We start from the raw sequence: 18,006 nt of genomic DNA, 5'->3' as shown, positions 1-18,006 counted from the left end.
CAATGGTAGAGTTTCCATCATGTTGAAAAATATCTACACCATATTCAAAGTATCCAAAGATGCAAATAAAGATACAAATTTATGTAGAATTTCCATGTAAGTAAACCAAAGAGTTTTAAGGTGAGTGAAAATTAGAAAGGAAAAAATAAAACACATTCTCACATTTGTGTGCAAGAACAAGTCCAAAAAATACTATTTTTCTAAAAAAAAAAATGTTTAAACTACTTGGTTAAATCTGAATTGCCAGAAATTATTCATTGAGCATCAAGAAGTCCATTCAGATGGAAAAAACCCTATTATTAATAAAGAAAATTTTAATGTTAATCTGGTTCAGTTTTGAAATTATTTTTCTCTCACATAGAATAGTAGAAGTGTTAGGTGAATGCTACAAAACAAAGGACAGAAAATTTTTGTGTAAGATATTCCCCTAATAGTATTTTGTAACATTGCAGGAAAAAATAAACAAAATTTCAGCTTTTGTTTCAAAAAGCCTCAACAAAAATTCAGGATGAAGAAAAAGTCAATCAAATAAAACAGACTGAATTCCTACAAAATAAATCACAGTATAATTATAGTGCTTTATTTTAGTATTCAGTTTTGAACTCTCCAACAGGTGAAACTTATTAAATACAATGCACTGCCTTTTGTCAGTCTGACACAAGTGCCTGTGAATAGTTTTATGTACAATATATGGTCTATTTATTAATTGCACTGCAAATGATCAACAGAAATTTTTTTCTTCCTTCAAAGCTTTAAACGCAAGAAGAAGAAAGAAAATCTCAGTGGTTCTCACATAAAATTTAGATTTAAAGAAAATTAAAGGTCTTTTTGATGGTCTAGGAACTCTTGGATGTGAATCTGTCTTTCTTGCTAAAGACATAAGCACATTATATTCTACCTAATTCTCTTTTACTCTTTCCTCTGGTATAATTAGTTATTACTATATGCAAAGTTTGTAATGAAGACAGCAACAATAAAAATTAATAGGTAAAAACATGAGAGAGTGGATGTCAAATGAAATCTGTTCTCAGATGCCCTGAAAGACTCTGGGTAAAAAAGCCTTAATTGTCTCTTGTTGATTATTTTAACAAAGATTTTGCACATTTAGAAACATTAATGGAAATATAATAATGTACAATATTTATAGAGGATAATACCGTGTTCAGAAATTTTCATTAAGAGGCTCAGAATTACACTTATTATGCACTAAAACTGATTTAGAAATAATAGAAAACTATGCAGTAATTTCTTCTCAAATGCTCTGAAGAATATTTTCTAAAGTACTTAAACGTCATTAAAAGACAAACCAAGTAATAAAATTGGAATATAAAATGTATAGTCTCTGATAAAGGTTAAAAACAATAACAAAGAAGAAAGTGGAAAGAAAAATACCAAATTAATTCCAGCAACTGAATGATGTTCAAAGACTACTTGACAATGGTAAGTCTCATTTCAGTATACTATGAAAATTTTGTTAATTCTCGACATGACAATTATATACTATCATTCACTGACTTAATTGATAATTTCTTATTTACTTCACTGTTGTACTGATTATTGTTAGTATTTGAAAAAATATAGCTAATTTGAGGACAGATGAGAAATTATTGAAAATAGGTTATGAGAGCTTTCAATCCTTTTGAATTTATGTTTTAATCTTTCACAGAGTAAATAATTTTACATAAATATGGGGGGGAAATGCAAAAACACTTAGGAAGCATATCACCTCATAATAATAATAATTTTCTAGCACATTAAACTAAAATCTTAAGGAAAGTGCAATTGCCTACATTACACAGGTAGATAAAATAAAGTACCCACTAATTTGATCCTTTATCCAAATGCATACAGCAAGCCAGTAGAATAGTCAATAATTCAGACCAGTTTTTACCTCTCTATCTGATTCAATACTAAGTATCCTTTGTGCATCATATTCTACTTGTGCATTTTCCAAGGTCCTGGAAAAGGTCCCCTAAATTCTAATTTACCATTGTAGTTTGTGTGCTGTAGTAATTCCTCTCATCTTGCTGGGCACTTCTTCTCTAAATCTTAGTGTGATTCTGCCAATTCCGCCCACCTTGCCTTCAGAAATGGAAGAAAACCTGAGAGAGAAGGCTGCAGGTGGAAGACATTTGCAGGCTGTGTTCTGAAGACACTTCATCTTGATAAGAATATTTTGTCCCTTCATTGACTGAACCCCCAATAAGCTATCTACAGGCAGTCCCATTTTTCCCTAGGACAAGCAAGAATTTCCCAGGATCCCACCAAAGGCTGCAGCAGCTCCGCAAGTTTACAATAAGATGGAAGAGCAAAGTAAAACTGAGATGGAAATCCAGACTGCAGATAGCAGGTGTTCAGAGCAAAAACATCAGACAGCACAGTTCTTACGAAGATGTCCTCAGTCTGCAGCTTGTGTAAGAAGCTGGAATGGCTGAAATACCACTGACGGCCATTAAAAAAAAAAAAATGTTACCTTTATTCAGAAGACATTATTTTGCTTCAGAAATAAAACCTAAATAAACCCAAATATCCACAGAGATATGCTGGTTAGGCAGGACACTGAGCTCTGCACTGATCCCAACAACTCATGGAAACCATGTCTCTTGGCTCATGCTTTTTGCAAAGCTTATTTCCTGCTTTGCCATGGATCTCTGTGCATTTATTTCCAGTGTTAATACAGTGACCAGCAATAATAGTTTAGATCAGGATCTGTGCATTCCCATTATCCTCTATACCAATCTTTATGGCTGCCTCATTTAATCTGCTGAATAGATCTTCAGAATACAGGCAGCAAAATTCAATGTAGAAAGTAGGTGGCTTATGTCCTTCTTCATTCCAATTCAGAAGGCACAACTTGGCCAAAAAATTACCTAATCCACAATGAATTCAGATTTAGCAGTCATGATGATTCTACAGATGAATAACTGAAGCAAAATTGATATAATCTCTACCTATCTATTTCTATCTCCAGCATTGGTGAATCTCAGACTCATAGGAAAAATACTAAATGCACTTGAAGAAAAATTAGCTCTCAAAAACAAATCTATATGAAAAAAGGCTACTCATACTTTGCGTAGTTAGAGACTTACTAATTCTTAGATGTTCATTTTTGTAAGTTAATGACGTAATCATTGTTACATTCAAATAAAGTCAGCAAATACTTCTAGGTGTGAAACAGTGAAAAAACAGTGAGTGCTCTGCTCTATTCCGGATTGCATCTCTCAGCACTCGTTTGGGGAGGGCGTATTTTCTTGGGGACACTGGCATTGCACCAGGGTCAAACCATGACATTCCCTTAATGCCAAAAACCCCAAATTTTCACACTTAATAAAAAATAAATCCTTGGGCTCTACATTGTTTTCCTCTAAAAGCTTAGTTTTTTGAGGAACGGTAGCCCACTACATAGTTGCAATTGTGCACCTTACACAAACACCATTTTTTATGCATCTCCATATGGAAGCAAGTCCTCCTACCTTTACACTCTTAATTCTCTGTGATATAGCTGCAAATCGCTGGTTGAGCTCTGAGAGTTTAGGCTCTACCACTTTCCTGCAGTGGTCCCCACGGTTTGCCATCAAGTCTCTGGCCTGGTCACGCACAGAGTCCACCTTGGGGTGAATGTCATTCAGCTCAGCCTTTAAGCGCTACAGTCCGTGAGCAAGAGACAGGGCTTGAAGTTAGTAATAAATGCAAAGAGAGAGAAAGAGAGAGAGAGAGAGAAAGTGTGCAAAGGAATAGGGAGCAAAACCACAAAGCAAATTCAGATAATTATGCGTGAGTGTGTAAATCCAGTAGAAACACCTTAGATAACATTCCCACTCATATCCCTCAAATTTACAGCAGGAATGTATCTACATGTCTGTTTTAGTATCTCCTGGCTGAAATTAATGGGGATCATTATTTCTAGGCAGATTCTTATCTGCAATAATATTGCAGCATATTTCAGGATGCACTAAATTATTCTATGTTCCTAAATCTAGGAAGAGCTGTTAATTCATGTATTATAGAACTAGATGTGTAATTGTTGCTTTCAGTACTGCTCAGGGCCGTAGTTCAGGCAAGTAAAAATGACCAGTATATAAAAAAAAAAAAGTCCTAATTTTTTCTATAAATCTGTTACCAAAAAAAAAAAGAGAAGGCAAAAGCCTTTATCCTCTGCAATATTAATCTTAACAGTAGATCCCAGTACAGGCAGAGGCCAAAAATAGATAGCAAGGCATTTTGGAATCCGAAATACAGTTGGACTTTAAGAATTACATTTTACTGTCTGCATGAACTACCTTTGGGCAATGCAAATATAAATATAATTATTGATAATTTTATTTCATATCTGATGATGGCAAAATTGTTCATTCATCTACAAAAGCCAGTCTCATAATCCTGCTGAGATCAATGAGGCATTAATTTATGCTCTGCTCTGGAATTTGTAAAATTTTGCTGCAGTAAATGGCATCATTATGTCAGTGTCAGCAACACAATTCTGATTTTGATTTGCAAACTCTTACTCAGATATTATGTAATGACCATGGAGTTCATTAAAAAATAAAATTTCACATTGACTTCAGAAGAAAAAGGAAAGTCCCTTTAGATAATAATTTGATGTTGTTCTTAAGGAAGATATTTTAAATGACATATTTTAACATACACATCCATATTACAAGCTAATTTTTCATCAGTTGGTCAAATGATGCAATTGGCTGACTAAAACCTCAAGCTCAATACACTAACCCATGATTCTGCAGCTAGTTCACCATATAATATTCTTGTCTGTATTGCTGATCTGGCCCCAGTGTAGAATTAAGACAATCATATGACAGAAATATCATACATACTGGAAAAGTATCACAGAAAAACAGAAATACAATTAAAAATAAAGGGGACAGAAAAGGAAAATATTTTGTTCAAACAAAACAAAACCTTGTGTTAAAGAAGTATTTTCCAGCAGACATATGTTTAATAAGCTGCTGTTTTACTAATCAGGAAATTCCCAAGAATTATAATAATAATGTGATTTTATTTCTGCAAGGATTTAATTTTGGTAATACAGAGCAAATTTCTAAGTAATCTACAAGTTGCTAGAGGGTAGCTTTAGCACAGTAAAAAGAATCTTAATCCATTTGTGATACCTTTTGAAATATACTAGTTTTGACACAGTCCTTTTTAGAACAAAATTCATGCTTTCCAGTAAATCACATTTTTTTACCTTAAGAATTTCCTCTTTTTGCTGGGGTCTTTGTTTGTCAGATTCATCCAACAGTATTTCAGCACGATACATCCAAGTAGTGACATTAGCTACATTCTGATCAAAAGCCTCCATGTGCTTTTGATATTCCTGTATGTGGAAAAGGTAAATACTGCATACAAAAAATGTAATCAGAACTGAAACAACAGCTGTAGTTATGCCAAGTGTGGCAAACATGCACACAATTTGAGAACTTGTTTATTTTACACAGTAACTTCTTGTTTTGTAAAGGATAGAATCTGCTGTTTGTTTCTTTCACTTTGCATGTTAGATTTCTTTAAAAAGACATTCTATGAGAGAGAGAGAAGATTCCAAAGTGACAGGCAGCAGGATGACAAAACCACAGCAAGACGCAGGTGTCGGCAGCTCAGCGAGGTGCTGAGAGGAACAGGAAGCTGTAAGCCAGACCTACAGGAGCTGCAAAGGACTTTCCCAAGAACAAGGTACAGAATTCATTTTGGAAAGCCAGTAAATTGACTGAAACTCAGATGGCCACAAGGATGCACTTGCAAAAACACAGTCAACACTGGGAGCTTTGCATCTAAACCTCTTATGGACATTTCATGTAACTTCTCTGCTTTGAGACTTTTTCATTCTGAAAGCTATTCTAGTCGACGTTCTGATAAATCTTCATTTCTCTGCTTCTTTGTCCTTTTGGGTGAGCTCACTAGAATGTGGCCTAGGCATATCCCACATAATACATATGTAGACCACATGCAAATCAAAAGTATTACTAGTTCTTTTGGCATCCAAATGTACCAACATTTATTTTACACTGTTGTAAAATTGGTAAAAACCCCTCAGTTATACCCCTCAATTAGCCCTAAAAACCCCTCAACCCCTCTTAGACCTTTTTATCATGTGTTTTAGCAAATATTAACCACAGACTCCAAAGCAGGGAAAGAGAGGATGTACAGGAATACATAACTACATTAACCTGTAAACTCCATTATATGCTTCTTATAATCAGTTCCACATTAAATCTGTGTACCTACATGATTCAGACTGAAATTCTTAAGTTTTCCAGATACTTTCACCTGGGTACTTTACTCAGCTGAGGAAGCCCTTGAGTGATGCTGTATATTTATTGTATATTATTGTATATTTATATATTATATTTATTTGTAAAGCAGCCATACAGACTATAGTGGAGTTCCAACACATCAAGCCCTGAAAAGTCTTGATAAAGGCCAATACATCCCTAAAAAACTTCTGTTTCTCTGGGGTAAAACTGCATTCCCATGTTCTGAGGAACAGAAACCGCATGCAACATTTCCCAAAGCATTCTGACAGCCCAGTTGTTAAGACTCTTCTGTAGTTAAGGGTTCAAACTGTCACCTCTTCATGACAGAATGAATTTGAAGGCAGAATAAAGTTATATGACTATCTGTAGTTTGTGGCAGCTGGGGATGAGGCTCCTGAACCTGTATGAAATGTGTATTAGGGTTTTTACTCTCTACTACACTTAATCCAGTCCCCACCCTAACATGCCCTATAAAACTATGCAAAAGAAGATCACAAAGTTCTGAAATACCAACTCATAGTCCTTCAGCACATCATGTGTGCACTCTGAGAAGAGCTTACGATTTGGTTGCCTCTGAAATGAATTAAACTGATACACACCAGAACTACCCTGTGGGCCAAACCAGCTTGTAAGTGGAAACTTACTTCCCAATTGTACTATTCCAAACAGAAATGCTAATGCAGCCAAAAGCAGCTGATGTTGTTGGTATCGATACTAAGACTTTCTCAGTTTACTTGACTATTTTTTTCGCTTGACTACTGAAGTAATCTCTGTCCTTGAAACTGCATTTGATTTATTAGGGAAAAAACCCCAAATCAAAAACAATGCAAGAACTGCTGAGACAGACAGGATTGCAAACTGCTAACAGTCAAAATTCCACTCAGTAGTTATAAATATTTTCAAAGCATACACAATGCACTTAGCAATAATCAATCTGATTGCCTGTGTACCTGTGTATTCAAGGAGCACAATCCAAGGCACCAGAAAAAGCACTTCTCTAAGGCTGGGCATGTACAACTGGAAACCAAAATTTCCTCTATGTGAAGAAATTCATTTTCCTTACCAGTAAGAGATTGAACCATTCCTCAGCACGTGAAGTTACTGCTTTCCAGTTACTGTTCAGCAGGCTGAGTTTATCATCCACGAGACTTTCCTTTCCTTTCATCACTGTCTTCAAATTCTCTCCTAAGTCACTGATACTCTTAAGCTGGACCTGGCGTTTCTCAATCTCCTTCCGTGTTGCCTACATGAGCAGGACAAGTAATAAAATTTCTGGGAATTAAAAATTATCCACACTAAGAACATGAAATGTTAAATCAGGCAGCAAGTTTATACTAGAACACACAGTCTTGCTTCCTATAGGAAGGGAAGGCATTCTGTGAAGAGCAGCAAATACAAAGCAAATTGTTTTTCTTGAGCTCTGATAAAATCATATATATTCTTCATCTTCTCATAAAAGCCTAATTTTAAAAGATGCAAATTATCTTTCATTTCAGTGTTCAAAATATAATTTCAATACCTAATTATGAAAAATTAATCCACATTTTATAATATTTATATAGAGATGTTTAAAGTTACTTTTCCTATAATAAAATTAGATAGCTATCAAATAGCACATAAAGCTTACATAATAATGGTACAATAATACACCATCATGGTGACACCTTAAGACAGAAAACTCCATCAAAATAGTTGATGGAACTCCAATAGTTGAAAACTCCATCTAGTGAATATTTTATTCCTTTAATATTTGTCAATGCAATCTTTTTCAGAATAAATCATGTCATTTTCTTCCATTAAACTTGTTTCCTAATTGTAGAAATGCCTACTTTCATTACATTCAGTTGAGATTTCATTCTGCACACCAAAATATTAAAAATAAGCCATTGCCCATAGCATTTCTAAGCTTGAATGACTACAACACAAATGCAGTGCTACAAAGTCAGATTTCCAGCACCTATTCCCACTGTTCTTACCTTACAGATCTGATATGAATGGTTACATAATTTATTCATTATTCATGTCTTAATATTCACTGCAACATGCAAGAAGTCTAACAAAAGGAACAATTCCCAACATATTTAGACAACATGTAAAAAAAGCAGGTGTTTAAATACGAAACAGTGAGATGACACAGGGAAAAATGTGTCAGCACTCTTATAGCAGTCTTACTGAATACTCAAGGAAAGGCACAAACTCCTTACACCAAATTTCACATATAACCAGTTTTATGAGAGAAATTTATCTGAGATCCTTGGCACCTGATAGCAATGATCCAGGCATATAAATCTCTGCTTATAAAACAAAACTTCAAGCAGAAGCCAACTGTTCCAAGATAACACAAACAGAACTTAGAAGAAAAAGAAGAAGCACTGGTCTTCAGAGACACAGATGTCTCACAGAAACTTGAATACAGTAAAAACACCCCAAAAACTTCAAACAAATGGCAAGCACAATACTTCCATCTCAGGATGAATGCTGTTATGCAGTAGAGCCCCACCTTTATAGCCTCCACATTATCACATCTCTCATGGTCACAGATCAGTAAAATTTTGTTGATAATGTGTTGATAGTGAATGTATTTATATTGTCTTTCAATAAATACAATATAAAATTATTATTTTTGTAAAATAGAACCTTAACTTATTTGGTTATATAACCTTCAACTTATTTGGTTATATAATATAATATAATGGTAATATAACCTTCAACTTATTTGGTGTCATGCTTAAAGCAGTTGCTCACTTCCTATGCTTAACAGAATTCAGGATCTCCTTTTGCAATGTCATTTCACAGAAAAGGTCTTACACTTGTATTTAATGTAAGTATGAGAAATTTTCCACATTCTATCAATTTTCTAAAATACAGATGATATGTAATAAATCCAAGGCATGTTTGATGCAAATTATTATTAATATACTACATAATTATAGATTTTGAAAAGTAGAGTTTAAAATTTCAGCAGGTCCCTGCCAGATTAAAGGAAAAACATGCCCCTTTCTAGTACTGTTTTATCTGTTTCACAGCAGGTGCAAAGTGTCATCATGAAAAAAAGAATAACACAAAAGATATAATTTACCTTACCAACAGAGGATGGAAAATTTTGATCAGCTTTATTTCATTTTCTAAACTATTTTCTTTCATTTGGAAAAGACTCTCTGAAGTGTACTTACCATGGCTTGTGGTTTCTTTTGTATTTTACATTTATGAAAATGCCAATCTTGGGCTACAAAAAATAAACGTTAATCCCAAGAAGTAAAAAGATGGACCAAAAATTAAATGTCTAGTAAACAAAATGTACTCAAAACCCAGATGTGCATTCCCTATGTGTAAGAAACTAGTTATTCTCTTTAAAGTAAAGAATTACTGTAAACTAAAGACTAGATGCACCTCTGGGCAATATGGATTTTAATTCCCTCGTTTAATTGTGAGTAAGGGACATGAACCAAGTAAATCCCCTTATTGTCTTAAAAAAATATTGCGGCCCTCAACACAACATTGAAGCGACAAAAGCATCTTCCTCAATACTTTAAATCTCCATTATTAAAAGTCCTTATGTATAAAATACAGGACCCACTGAATAAAATTGAAAAACTACCAGGGTCTGTAAAGTCAGTGGGATTCCATGGTGCATTATCAGCTATGGCTTCCTCAGCAGGTTATGAAGTGCAGCAGGTAAACTAACTTTCTTTCACAACTTCAATAAGACCTTTTTGGTTTGTTTTTATTTTGGCATCTATGCATTATATTCCTAAAATTTTCCCATTTTTCTTTCCAGTATTATTAGAAAGTGATAGTCTACATATACTTGTTCACTGTCTGCAATAACAGACAGCACTGGAAAATTTTCTGTAAGGAAAAAAAATCAAAAGTACTACTATTAATTCAACAAGATTATATAAAACAAAGAAGAATATGCCATGGTGCCAGAATTTAAATAAGATAATTTCAGAAAAATTCAGGGTATGGCTTTTAAATTCTCCTGATTTTTAAAGAGCAAGTTCCACACAGCCTTGCTGGATTTAAGCTCCTTTCTGGTTGCCATAACATGAAATTGCATTCCATCTGTGCAGTTTATTTGAAAATATATAAGAAAGTTGTAGAATTTAAACTACTCAATTAATGCAATTAGCTTTGCAAGTAAAGAATGACATTGAAAACACTTAGCACCTTAAAAAAAAACCCCAAACCCCCAAGTCTCAAACACCACCACAACGTGTACAATATGAAACATCAACAAATAAAGTGGTGAAACTCTTCCCAGAAGGACTAGGTAATTTATACATTTTGATTTTGTGTGCTTATCAGGGTGACACCATGTAACATAAATAAAATACAGAAATGTAGGAGTTGTGAAGAAGCTATTTTCCTGATATAATCATGGCATCTTGGGGAAACAAAAACATGTAAACAAAAGATTGAACTAAACATCCTAACACCAAACATTCATTTTCAACTGCGAAAATTTATCAGCAATGCTGAACAACTCCAAAACAGATTATATTCATTCTGCTGTTTATCATTATAGTTATTACATTCACTTTTTTTTTTTTTTTTCCTTAAGACTAGTATATTTATTTATAAAACAAAATCTTATTCAAGTGTGCATTACCTACTGGAAGAGAAAAGCTCCATAAATACTTCCAGGAAAAATTTCCATTAAAATATGTATACAAATTATACAGATTATATTAAGGATATATATATATAACACTTCTTTACATATGTCACTATTTCGGATCACATCTACTAGCAGATACAAGAGTTAAGATGATGTGAATCTCTCCCCATTCAAATTTCAGTTATTCAGTTAGAACAAATTCTGAAGTGCCTCTTTGGAAGAAGCTCCTGTACTTCCACTTTTCTGAAGTACCAGTTATGGCTATTTGGTACAAAATACCAGAATGGAAATTCTCTGACCCAAAAAGTTAATTTGTCTTTCACTGACTGAAATTTTTCCTTTGCTTTTTAAGGAATTGTTATTCTTACTCCTGGTCATAAGAAAAATGTTGGTAGCCTGCTTTAATCAAAACTGGGGGATTACACCACCATGGAACTCCCAGGACTTGAACATTTCCAAGAGAAATGGCATCTAGGTTCCTGGCATCCAGGAAATTAAAGCAATCACACAGGCCCTGGTGCAATTCTGCATGCAGAGCACATCTCAGGTGATTAGTTACTAATCCCCTTCCCAGAAACATCAGAAGGGGGAAAGGAAGAATCTGAGCTTCCCTTGTGCCAGTTTCATTCATCAAAATCTCAGGAAAGGAGCTGCAGTAGAAAATAAAAGTTCTGTTTAAAAAACAACTTTGGGTAGGTTGAAATCCATGCAGAATGGAAATCATGCTGCAGCATGTAAAGTCATAGGGATGAGCTTTGCTGAGAATTTATAAGTGGTTTGTAGCTGCATACTATGATATTTTACCTACTTTACATATGGATCCATAGGATGACAGGATTGATCATATTAGAACAAATAATTGCAGTTCCCTGTGCAGATATTTACATTTTTAGTGGTGTTCACAGTCCTGTCTCTGATCCCCCTGTGCTGTGACATACTCTTTATCTTTCAGTTTACTAAAAAATACTTACATGGATTTTTACAAAACAGTTCCAGCTGTTTTGTTTTGGTTTTTTGTTTTTACTTGATGGTTTTGGTTTACTGTGATGGTTTTTTTGTACATCCCTCCCATCACCAAATACCAACTAGGAATTAATTATTTTCGAAACCAGACGTTACACAGAATTTGGGGTTTTGGTGGTTTTGTGGGTTTTGTGGTTTTTTTTTTTTTTTTTAAATTATTATTTCAATATTTTGTTAGTTTGGTTTGTTTCATTTTTCTGAAGATGTGGTAAAAAGGTATTCTGAGCTATGTTTTATAATGAGAAAACTACTATGTACCAAGATGAACTAATGCTGGTTTGGTTTTTTTTTTTCAAACAAAACAGAATTGTAAGTAAATGCAGGAGATACTATATTTAGCCATGATGGTCATTAACATATGCAGATTAAAAAACACAATAATAATGAAAGAGTGAAGAAAAGTTCTTTGTGCCTTTACATTGCCTGTGAGCTGTGGATTACTTAAAAATACTGTGTGCAATTAGAATCTTTCTAAAAGAAATTAGGAGGCTCAGCTCTCACAGGTGGGATTGCAGAATTAATCAGAAGCTGACATTATGGTCTTCTCAGTGGTTGATTATACATATTTATTTGTTTATTTACAGCACATGTTTTATTTTTTATTGCATTTTGGCCAGTGACTATGAATCAGTTGACACAATTTACAGTTTGTCTTTTTTTACGGGTATTACTGACAGGAAATATGTTGCTAAATGTAGGTCTAAGTAGTTCAAGTCAACTTTATACTCACTGGTATTACACACTGTGTTAAAAAATCAGATTAAAGCATTGGCAGAGTCATACTGCTGATAGTAGGGAGTGATACAGAATTTTCCTGGTAATACCATCTGCCATTTCCTTTTTAAGAACATGGTTTCCTGGCAATATAATTCTTATCAGTCTGGTTCATGATTAAAAGACAAATAAACCCTGCAGTTGTTAATGTCGTCAGTGATAAATATGTTCACTAAATCAGAATTCTAATTATAAATGGATTTCTAATATACGACGTTTAATGACTATCTTTCCACCCGCATGTCATTTTTCTTATCTATTATAAACAGAGCTGAATTCAAATTGAAAGATTTAACTTGTCTCTGCTGAGCAGAAAGGCAGGATTTACAGTCTTCAGTATATTGCCCATCTCATTTCACATAACTCAGCCAAGTTTTTGTTCCATTCCTTGAAAAATTCTACACAGGAACAAATAACACATTTCCCTTGATGTCCAGATTAATGGTATCTTTCATTAGCTTCATTTCCTATTCAAGATGGACATTCCTTTTTACTTCGAGGTGTTTATACCTTGAAGACAACATTCAGATGTATGATTTCTTTTATTGTCAACTCTATAATTATCTTTGTAACCCTCTGAGTTATTTTCACTTTTAAGACTACTTGGGTGCTGAAAATGAATTAGAAATAAGTGCACTAATAAATATAACTGCTTCCTTGTCCTGTAAAGAAAAAAGATTATTAGCTCTCTGCTTAGATATATCGACAGCAGCACACATCCAATTTTCAGTTCATTTGCACTATTGAATTCTCCTCTCTCCCTCTCCATTTTCCATCTTTGTTTTTCTGCAGACTTTTGTCACAATGGGAATCTGCTGGGCTTAATTCATCTCCCAGTGCATTTCATTAGATTGGTTACTGTCTTTGGCAGCCTACTTACCCAGGAAGTGCAAAGCCCAAAGCTGTGACATTAATCAGATACTGTGAGGCTCTGGTTCTGGGGACTAAATTATTGATGTACAATTTTGTGTGATGCCTCAATAAAATTCACATAGGAATAGCAACATTGTACTTATTTGTGAAGTCCCCACAAGAATTTTAAACTGTCCAGGATAAAATGCAGCACTGTCTCCTAGTGGGAGCATATTCTTTAGGAAAAATCATATTCCACGTAATTTCTGTAAATATTTACACTTGAAAGGCTAGGATTTGTCACATATACTACCTGTTGGATTGTTCCACATTAGAAGTCTGCTTACATATATGTGAATATTTGTTTATATTTCCAAAAAGGCAATATTAAAATTGAATTTTGAAAGCCACTCAGAACATATGTATTTTGCCAAGAGGCAGCTGCTCTCACCCAAAGTTGTTTGTTCTTATTTTAGTGGTGAACTGACTGAAGGGGAAGAGCTGAGGTACTATATGAATTTAGATTGTAGTGAAGGCTTTGGGGAATATTTGAAGCCAAAATACCCTTTCAAACAATTTTTCCTTCAAAACTTTGCGTACCAGTTCCCTGTGAGAATTCATAATACTCAACATCATGCCTTAAGATTAGAAGGTGGAATGGTTCCTGTCTGATATATTTTTTTCATGTTAATTGTTCTTATTTTAATTAGCTCTTGTTACTTTTTTTGATTGTCTTTAGATAAAGAATACGTTGTACTTGTGGTAGCAAGCTTAAGACATAACAAAGGCTTTCCACTATGCAGGTGCACTAATCATCAGGTTTTAGGTCCTAATTATGCAACTTCTGAATCATTAAGGTTCACATCTAACAACAAAGTGATAATAAGGACAAATTTTTCTCTTTAAACCTCTGAAAAACTACATACACATCTGGATCAACAGGAGCATGAAGTGCATGTTTCCATTTCAGTAGAACTGTACTGTGTAGTCACCACTGAAGAGTATTTTTATTTTACTGGGAGAATGGCCTAACTACCTATCAGATTAGTTTGGAGATGTTAAACATTAAGATTTTCTAATTTGTCGCTTAAAGATATGAAATTTATCCTTTGTTATGGGCGTTAAAGAGTCACTGGAAAGCTACACAGCAGAAAAGAAATTGGGGGTGTTGGTTGACATATATGAACATGAGCCAGGTGTGCTCAGGGGGCCAAGAAGGCCAATGGTACCTGGTCTGGATCAGCAATAGTGCGGCAGCAGTACCAGGACAGGGATTATCCCCTGTACTCGGCACTGGAGAGGCCACAGCTCAAATCCTGTGTCCAGTTTTGGATCTCTCACTGCAAGAAAGGCATTGAGGGGCTGGAGTGAGTCCAAAGAAAGGGAACAGAGCTGGGGAAGGGTCTGGAGAGTCAGTCATGTAGGATCAGCTGAGGGAGCTGGGGTGTTCAAACTGGGTAGTTAAGCATTGGAATGGGATGTCCAGGGAAGTGGCAGAGTCACCATCCCTGGAAGTGTTGAAGAAACAACAGGACATGGCACTTAGTGCTGTGGTTAATTGCCATGGTGGTGATTGGTCAAAGGGGGAACTCTAGGATCTCAGTCTTTTCCAGCCTTCATGATTTTATGATTCTAAGTTCACAATATCAGTCCAAAGAAATGAGAGGAACTGCACAAAATTTACTGCAAGAAAAGCAGCAAGTGAAAATGAGAAAATATCAGGCAATAAGAGGAGAACAATGGGGGTTGTAGGGATTTAGGTTTTTATTTGAAAGTGAAAACTGCAGTAGTCAAAGCAGTAATTGTAAGTTAGTAAGAGAGAAAGTTGATAATTTTGGATATAACTTTTAAAATACTGTCTTATAGACTGATGACAAAAAAAAAAAAAAACAACTCCAAATCTAACAAAAGATGTGTAGACTGTGAGTTTTTAAATTGTTATTGTTGTTATTCTAGTGTTGTTATTAGCTTGCAAATCATCAATGCATTTTAAGGCTAAAGACACTTTATCGAGCTCAGAAACTTGAAAGGGTTAGTTAACAACAAAAAAACCCCAACCCACATAAGAAATTTTACTCAAGTGCTTTGAATCTTCACTGCCATTAAAAAATTAGGAAGATTACCTGTATATAGTTTATTACTATTTCTATAACGGATAGTGAAACTAGTAAAATGTTTAGAGGATTTCTCCCGTTAAATGAAGCAGAAGTGACTTTTTTTTTTTTTTTTGCACAAACCCCCAGATAGTGTTTAAGGGTTTGTGGGATTTTTTTGTTTGGTTTTGTTTTGTTTTTGGTTTGTTTGTTTTTGAAATTCTATACAAACACTTGTTCAAAATGCTGCTGGCTACATACACACAGATATTTCAAATTTTGAAGCTTTGGAAAATGTTTACTATAGTGTGCTATAAAATGCAAATTTTGGTAAGTGTGAATAATGATGACTCGTTTTGTTTATGTCCTCAGCTAGATTGGATTTCTATTACACGTGCAGAAAATGAAATAGATTAGCTACTGTTGAGTGATAACATGCCAAGTTTTAGCATCACACAGAAATACTCTGTTTATACAGATGTCTTGCATTCCTCAGTTTCTGCAAGATGTTTATCTAAACTGTGATTTTGAGGAAAGTTTTGATTAAGGCTTTGAGTTTTAACCTGAAAGATGAGTTCAGGGTGAGGTCTCATGGAAGTAGGAAGCCCCTAGAATGCAAAGGAATGAGCTACAAATCTAAGAATAAGAAAATAAATATCCTGGCTGCTATCTGAACACGTAGAATATATAGTGTTCTGGCATCTTTAATCTTTCATCTACTATTTAATACCTTTCTAACCATGAGTAGAATGGTGTAAGAGATCTCTACTTATATGGATACTGGGTGGTTGATTTATAGTACTCTAAAAAATTAAACTCTAACTTTAAATTCACCTCAGTGAAGATTATTGCAACGTGAAGGTGAACTGTGCTATTGATCTCTGCAGAGACAAGAAGGTTTAAATTTTTCTGAGCATTAATGCTAAAGTAAGATAATGCCAAAACATTCATGAAGTTCCACTAAAATGCCAGAATTTTTAATTACTTTTCTCTATCACAAAATAAATCTATCTTTCTACAATATTCACATGTGTGTGTTCCATTTTTACCTTGCCCCAGGCAATTTCAGCATCCAAATTGCTCGGCATCCCCTGCACAGCCGATCTCTTTGTCAGTTCTGCGTCTGTCGCTGCGAGCCACTCTGTCAGAGCATTGATCTCTTTCCGCAGTTTCCGGGACAATTTCAAGCATTTCTCTAACTCTTGCTTTTTTTCTGTCACCTGCAGAAAGAATAATTGTGGCTATTAACCCTTCAGTGAAACAGGTCCTATTTTTTTTATAACATTTTCCATAGGCCACTTTCCTATTAAAACTAGACTTGGGATTCCACAGGTGGAGTTGCACTTTTAGTATAGGTATGCCTTGATTTGTTCTCTCAGGATCAGTAATTCTGCTGCTAGAATACAAACACCTGCAAGAAAATAATATGCATAAAGATGCATTGAGTTTGAACTACTAACAGAGCTCCAAAAATCTCCTCTGCTTTGAAATTGTGCATAGCAAGTTAATTTAGGGCAATTGAACAAACAGGCTTTCCTTGAGACACAAAATAGATGTCAAAAACCTTCACAGGGCATTTTTTAATATAGGCGGCTATATAGGAACTGGGATTCCTCAAGGTTTTTTTCTGTGTAGCTAAACTACATGGAAGAAAAGAAATTCCAGTCAAAGAAAACCTCAGATCTTAAAACACGATGTCACTGAATAATGTTGAAGTAAAGCAGCACATTTAACTTTAAGGTTTTAATTTTCTGAATGTTTTGGATGTAAAGTACTAGAGATGACCTCTGCTTTAAAGTTCTTTTAAACTTGGCACACGGTACCTGGAAGGAAGGCTGAGTATTTATGTTGCCTTGACTGTCTCACACTGCATTTTGAAAGAACAGGGCAAATACAGAATTTCTTGCAACCCCCTGAGACTCTTCAGGGAGAGGAAGGAAATGTTTTATTTAATTAGTAGAGAAAGCAGAAGAGTAAATTAAGAGATCTTAGATGGGAAACCATACTACAACAGACAATAGGCAACTTGTAGCAGAAAATAAAGACTAATCAACTGTGCTGTGATGAAGTTTAAAAAAATCCGATTAGAGAAGGAGGATTAAGTGTCCCATGGATCACCAATATTTAAAAGAAATTCCTAATTAGCTTGAATGTCAAATAGTAATCACATTAACACTGTAGCCACTGATTTGTATTTAAGTATTTTTAAATAGAAAAAACTTTCTACCGTGGTAGAAAACTGCGCCTACTAAAACTATTTTCTACTTTGCCATTAAGAAGAAGTAGTGGCACAATGATCAAATGGATTTGTAGATTGACTGCTAAGGAGAATTTGAGGTTTTAAAATGTAGCAGGATGTTACAAGGTCAGGTCCATG

The 18,006-nt window shown here is 34.6% G+C and overlaps 1 protein-coding gene across 13 annotated transcripts in view; it reads right to left on the bottom strand.

The window, feature by feature from the left end:
* The window catches only part of DMD (dystrophin), a 1,045,484-nt gene that overhangs the window by 594,261 nt on the left and 433,217 nt on the right, over positions 1-18,006 (bottom strand). For 12 of the 13 annotated variants that reach the window (XM_068179791.1, XM_068179794.1, XM_068179795.1 and 9 more), the window contains 4 exons: positions 16,679-16,849; positions 7,330-7,509; positions 5,204-5,332; positions 3,474-3,644 (listed from right to left, as the gene is read on the bottom strand). In XM_068179791.1, coding sequence (XP_068035892.1) covers positions 3,474-3,644; positions 5,204-5,332; positions 7,330-7,509; positions 16,679-16,849 — 651 coding nt within the window. The remainder of the gene's footprint in view (positions 1-3,473; positions 3,645-5,203; positions 5,333-7,329; positions 7,510-16,678; positions 16,850-18,006) is intronic. The other variant, XM_068179802.1, reaches the window with a different exon arrangement.

Source organism: Anomalospiza imberbis, chromosome 2 (genome assembly GCF_031753505.1).
Source record: "Anomalospiza imberbis isolate Cuckoo-Finch-1a 21T00152 chromosome 2, ASM3175350v1, whole genome shotgun sequence".
Taxonomy (NCBI): domain Eukaryota; kingdom Metazoa; phylum Chordata; class Aves; order Passeriformes; family Viduidae; genus Anomalospiza; species Anomalospiza imberbis.
This window is presented reverse-complemented; position numbering and strand designations above follow the sequence as displayed.